This window comes from Oncorhynchus tshawytscha, linkage group LG02, assembly GCF_018296145.1.
Source record: "Oncorhynchus tshawytscha isolate Ot180627B linkage group LG02, Otsh_v2.0, whole genome shotgun sequence".
NCBI lineage: Eukaryota > Metazoa > Chordata > Actinopteri > Salmoniformes > Salmonidae > Oncorhynchus > Oncorhynchus tshawytscha.
Window position 1 is genome coordinate 29,949,613 of NC_056430.1, and position 5,760 is coordinate 29,955,372.

General features: G+C 46.6%; 1 protein-coding gene across 1 annotated transcript; it reads left to right on the plus strand.

The window, feature by feature from the left end:
* The first annotated feature begins 390 nt into the window (after window positions 1-390).
* LOC112240105 (H-2 class II histocompatibility antigen, A-U alpha chain) lies at window positions 391-5,448 on the plus strand. The gene is made up of 4 exons (XM_024408463.2): window positions 391-544; window positions 3,552-3,797; window positions 4,056-4,337; window positions 4,431-5,448. The coding sequence occupies exons 1-4, from the start codon at window positions 466-468 to the stop codon at window positions 4,550-4,552; spliced, it is 729 nt and encodes a 242-aa protein (XP_024264231.1). The 5' UTR covers window positions 391-465; the 3' UTR covers window positions 4,553-5,448.
* The last annotated feature ends 312 nt before the right edge of the window (window positions 5,449-5,760 follow it).

Genomic DNA, 5,760 nt, shown 5'->3' on the forward strand with positions numbered 1-5,760 from the left:
TAACCTGCTGAGGTAGACTGCATTAGCTTTAGGAGCCAAGTCATCAGGTCTCAGCCAACCAGGGCTGATACTGGGCCAGTCACACTGGTGCTGTGACCCTGAGCATAGAGTTGATGAACAGCTGCAGGTTGTTATGGGGGATGAGGAGGTCAAAGGGGTGAGATGTTGTAGAGAATGTGGTTCAGTCGACTACAGTATACTACTTGTCATTTATTTGTTTACAATCAATCTAAAACATGATACAATATATGTCTGTGTACTTAATCTGGGTCGGAAGATTCTCAAAGCCCAAACATAAGTGTGGGTGACAGTGTCTACCTAGTTACAGCTGAGTACGGATGAAACAAGTGACCTGATTGGTCCTATTGTTCAGGAAGCTGCTGCACTTAGAGAAACAAGTTGAATCCCTCCAGTAAAGGTTCACAGCAGTCAGAAGGTAACTACTATACAGTATAGTCCTCCTGAATGTCTCTCTGTTGTCTGAACATGAAGACCTCTATGATTGTTCTCATCCTCTGCTGTCAGGTGTATGCAGAAGACAAAGGTAAGTAGATATTATTCAGTTGATGAGGGAAATAAAATATATTATATAACCAAACACGTGTTTCAAGAGCTTGTAATGTTTAAAATGGATAATATTGACCACTGTGACTGAAATTAACACATTAGTGATACTCCTTGGTTAGGGAGAATTGATGCACCAGTTTGTTACAGGTTAGGTGATAGACCAGGGACAGGATGGTGTTTGGGTTCTAGGGTTAGACCAGGGACAGGATGGTGTTTGGGTTATAGGGTTAGACCAGGGACAGGATGGTGTTTGGGTTATATGGTTAGACCAGGGACAGGATGGTGTTTGGGTTATAGGGTTAGACCAGGTACAGGATGGTGTTTGGGTTACAGGGTTAGACCTGGGACAGGATGGTGTTTGGGTTATAGGGTTAGACCTGGGACAGGATGATGTTTGGGTTACAGGGTTAGACCTGGGACAGGATGGTGTTTGGGTTACAGGGTTAGACCAGGGACAGGATGGTGTTTGGGTTACAGGGTTAGACCTGGGACAGGATTGTGTTTGGGTTATAGGGTTAGACCTGGGACAGGATGATGTTTGGGTTACAGGGTTAGACCTGGGACAGGATGGTGTTTGGGTTACAGGGTTAGACCAGGGACAGGATGGTGTTTGGGTTACAGGGTTAGACCAGGGACTGGATGGTGTTTGGGTTACAGGGTTAGACCAGGGACAGGATGGTGTTTGGGTTACAGGGTTAGACCTGGGACAGGATGATGTTTGGGTTATAGGTTACAGGGTTAGACCAGGGACAGGATGGTGTTTGGGTTATAGGGTTAGACCAGGGACAGGATGGTGTTTGGGTTACAGGGTTAGACCAGGGACAGGATGGTGTTTGGGTTGTAGGGTTAGACCTGGGACAGGATGATGTTTGGGTTACAGGGTTAGACCAGGGACAGGATGGTGTTTGGGTTATAGGGTTAGACCTGGGACAGGATGATGTTTGGGTTACAGGGTTAGACCAGGGACAGGATGGTGTTTGGGTTATAGGGTTAGACCTGGGACAGGATGATGTTTGGGTTATAGGTTACAGGGTTAGACCAGGGACAGGATGGTGTTTGGGTTATAGGGTTAGACCTGGGACAGGATGATGTTTGCGTTATAGGGTTAGACCAGGGACAGGATGGTGTTTGGGTTACAGGGTTAGACCAGGGACAGGGACAGGATGGTGTTTGGGTTACAGGGTTAGACCAGGGACAGGATGGTGTTTGGGTTACAGGGTTAGACCAGGGACAGGATGGTGTTTGGGTTACAGGGTTAGACCAGGGACAGGATGATGTTTGGGTTACAGGGTTAGACCAGGGACAGGATGATGTTTGGGTTACAGGGTTAGACCAGGGACAGGATGGTGTTTGGGTTACAGGGTTAGACCAGGGACAGGATGATGTTTGGGTTACAGGGTTAGACCAGGGACAGGATGGTGTTTGGATTACAGGGTTAGACCAGGGACAGGGACAGGATGGTGTTTGGGTTACAGGGTTAGACCAGGGACAGGATGGTGTTTGGGTTACAGGGTTAGACCAGGGACAGGATGGTGTTTGGGTTACAGGGTTAGACCAGGGACAGGGACAAGATGGTGTTTGGGTTACAGGGTTAGACCAGGGACAGGATGATGTTTGGGTTACAGGGTTAGACCAGGGACAGGATGGTGTTTGGGTTACAGGGTTAGACCAGGGACAGGATGATGTTTGGGTTACAGGGTTAGACCAGGGACAGGATGGTGTTTGGGTTATAGGGTTAGACCAGGGACAGGATGGTGTTTGGGTTACAGGGTTAGACCAGGGACAGGATGATGTTTGGGTTACAGGGTTAGACCTGGGACAGGATGGTGTTTGGGTTATAGGGTTAGACCAGGGACAGGATGGTGTTTGGGTTACAGGGTTAGACCAGGGACAGGATGGTGTTTGGGTTACAGGGTTAGACCAGGGACAGGATGATGTTTGGGTTACAGGGTTAGACCAGGGACAGGATGGTGTTTGGATTACAGGGTTAGACCAGGGACAGGGACAGGATGGTGTTTGGGTTACAGGGTTAGACCAGGGACAGGATGGTGTTTGGGTTACAGGGTTAGACCAGGGACAGGATGGTGTTTGGGTTACAGGGTTAGACCAGGGACAGGGACAAGATGGTGTTTGGGTTACAGGGTTAGACCAGGGACAGGATGATGTTTGGGTTACAGGGTTAGACCAGGGACAGGATGGTGTTTGGGTTACAGGGTTAGACCAGGGACAGGATGATGTTTGGGTTACAGGGTTAGACCAGGGACAGGATGGTGTTTGGGTTATAGGGTTAGACCAGGGACAGGATGGTGTTTGGGTTACAGGGTTAGACCAGGGACAGGATGATGTTTGGGTTACAGGGTTAGACCTGGGACAGGATGGTGTTTGGGTTATAGGGTTAGACCAGGGACAGGATGGTGTTTGGGTTACAGGGTTAGACCAGGGACAGGATGGTGTTTGGGTTACAGGGTTAGACCAGGGACAGGATGGTGTTTGGGTTACAGGGTTAGACCAGGGACAGGATGGTGTTTGGGTTACAGGGTTAGAGCAGGGACAGGGACTGGATGGTGTTTGGGTTAAAGGGTTAGACCAGGGACAGGATGGTGTTTGGGTTACAGGGTTAGACCTGGGACAGGATGGTGTTTGGGTTACAGGGTTAGACCAGGGACAGGATGGTGTTTGGGTTACAGGGTTAGACCAGGGACAGGATGGTGTTTGGGTTATAGGTTACCGGGTTAGGGGGTAGTTAGTGGATAGTTAACTGTGTCTTGATAGTTAGTTGAACATGTTAAACCACCTGTAGTGGTCTGTACAAATACAGTATTACCACATTATTCTGCCACTAATTCAACCACTGAAGGGTTAAAAGGATGTGTTCATGTTGGTAAAGCAGGACAGTAAAATGTTATTAAATAATGTGTCTGAGCATCACAACGATGAGCTTCCAGATGTAATGTACTAACGGGTTCATTTGGTTCTTTTCTCAGTTCTGCATATTGATATATCTATTAATGGATGCAGTGATTCAGATGGAGTGGGTATGTATGGACTGGATGGTGAAGAGTTGTGGTACGCAGACTTCAACAAAAAGGAGGGAGTGATGCCGCTGCCTCCGTTTGCAGATCAGATGACCTTCCCTGGATTTTATGAACAGGCTGTAGGTAATCAGGGGGTATGCAAAGCAAACCTGGCCACATCTATAAAAGCTTACAAGAACCCACCAGAGACAATAGGTAAGAGAGAGAAAGTAATCTGGAGTGAATGAATGAATAGGATCCAAGCAGTAAAATAGTCACCTCACTGTAACCTCATATGTTGTATTGTCTGTGTTATAGAGCTCCACATATGATCAGTGTTACAGCCTTTTAATATTACTACAACAAGCCGGACTAACATCATGTGACCTAATGGCAGATGTAACATTGTTTTAGCCCAACACAATGACAACACAACAAGGAAGAATGAATGTGATATTAAATGTGTTCCCACAGACCCTCCTCACAGCAGCATCTACCCCAGGGATGATGTGAAACTGGGGGTGGAGAACACCCTCATCTGCCACGTCAGTGGGTTCTTCCCTCCACCTGTCAGAGTCAGGTGGACCAGGAACAATCAGAATGTAACTGAGGGAGGGCGTATCAGCACCCCCTACCCCAACACTGATGTCACCTTCAACCAGTTCTCCAGTCTGAGCTTCACCCCAGAGGAGGGAGACATCTATGGCTGTACTGTGGAGCACAAGGGCCTTACTGAGCCCCTGACACGGATCTGGGGTGAGAAGACACAATCACATTACATTTAGCCTGCATTACTTTTGACTTCTTCTGAATATTTCAGTGTCACGGTGTGTGTGTGTGTGTCCACAGAACCTGAGGTGAGCCAGCCCAGTGTGGGCCCTGCTGTGTTCTGTGGTGTGGGTCTGACTCTGGGGCTAATGGGAGTTGCTACCGGAACATTCTTCCTCATCAAAGGGAACCAGTGCAACTGAGACTACAGCTGTCAGAGCGTCACAGTTAAATCTGTATAAATATAGAGTAGAGAGAGTAGTACTTTATTGATCGCAACTTGGGAAATAGTTTTGGAACTCAGCATCATCAAAAAATTGCAACGACAAGACCAATGACAAACACATGTTAAAGACACAAATAAGACAGAAGAAGGCCCCTGCACCTTACAGCTGTAGCCATTAAAGATAGAGAGCCGTTTGAGAAAGGTAAGACATGCTGTTGTCTATCCTGCTCTGGGAAAACAAACAACATTACTATTCAGAAGGCATCATAAATCTATTAAACATTCCACTTATTGAAAGCCTCATTCCTCCTGAACCTCTCAGTGGGCATAATGAACCTACTACCGAAGCTGCTCTGTGTTGCATTACAGTGCTGTGGAGTGGGTGGGTGACATGTTTGATGATTGTGTGACCCTTGGCCTGCATCCTTTTTATGAGCTTGCTTTCTGTATGATTTTGTCAAGTTTGTTTAGGTCATCCTTTGCTACGTTTCTTTTCCGTCACACATTGGTATAAGTAAACACACTAGCCACTAACTACACAGCTGTAGAACATGCGAAGAGGACTTTGCTATCATTTAAAGTATCTTTGTACTGTTAAAACGGATTATATAGACTGTAGATGACAGAGCCTTTTAAGCCTCCTTAGGAATGAGAGGTGAAACTGCAGATAATTTGAAGGGGAGATGTATGTACATGGAATATTAAACTAGTCCCTGCTGCTCAGAAGATTGACTGGGCAAGGGATTAGCACCGCCAAATTGATGTACATCTGGGATATGGGTTTGCCCCCGGTTTGAGTTCTAGTTGGTGTTTGTGTTTCATTTTTCCCTTTGTAACCTTTTACATGTTTATTAAAGCTTATTAGCCCTGAAACTCCTAGTCTGTGTCTTCTGGTTCCACTGCCACACGTGACCCCTACACCCCCCCCCACCCACCTACTTATGGTGTGCCACAGCACATTCTATTGGGGGTTTGTTTACAGACAAACTTCCCTGATAGTTTTAATATACTACAAACTCTGTAATGTACAACGAATGACTAAAATAACAATTCTAAAACCAGCCAAGCACTGCCTGGCATAGTTCCACAAGGGGACAACTTGAGAAAGACAGGGCAGAGAAACTACTGCCAATAGTAGCCTTTGTTTTGCATGATGCCTTTATGATAGCAAAAGCTCAAACCATA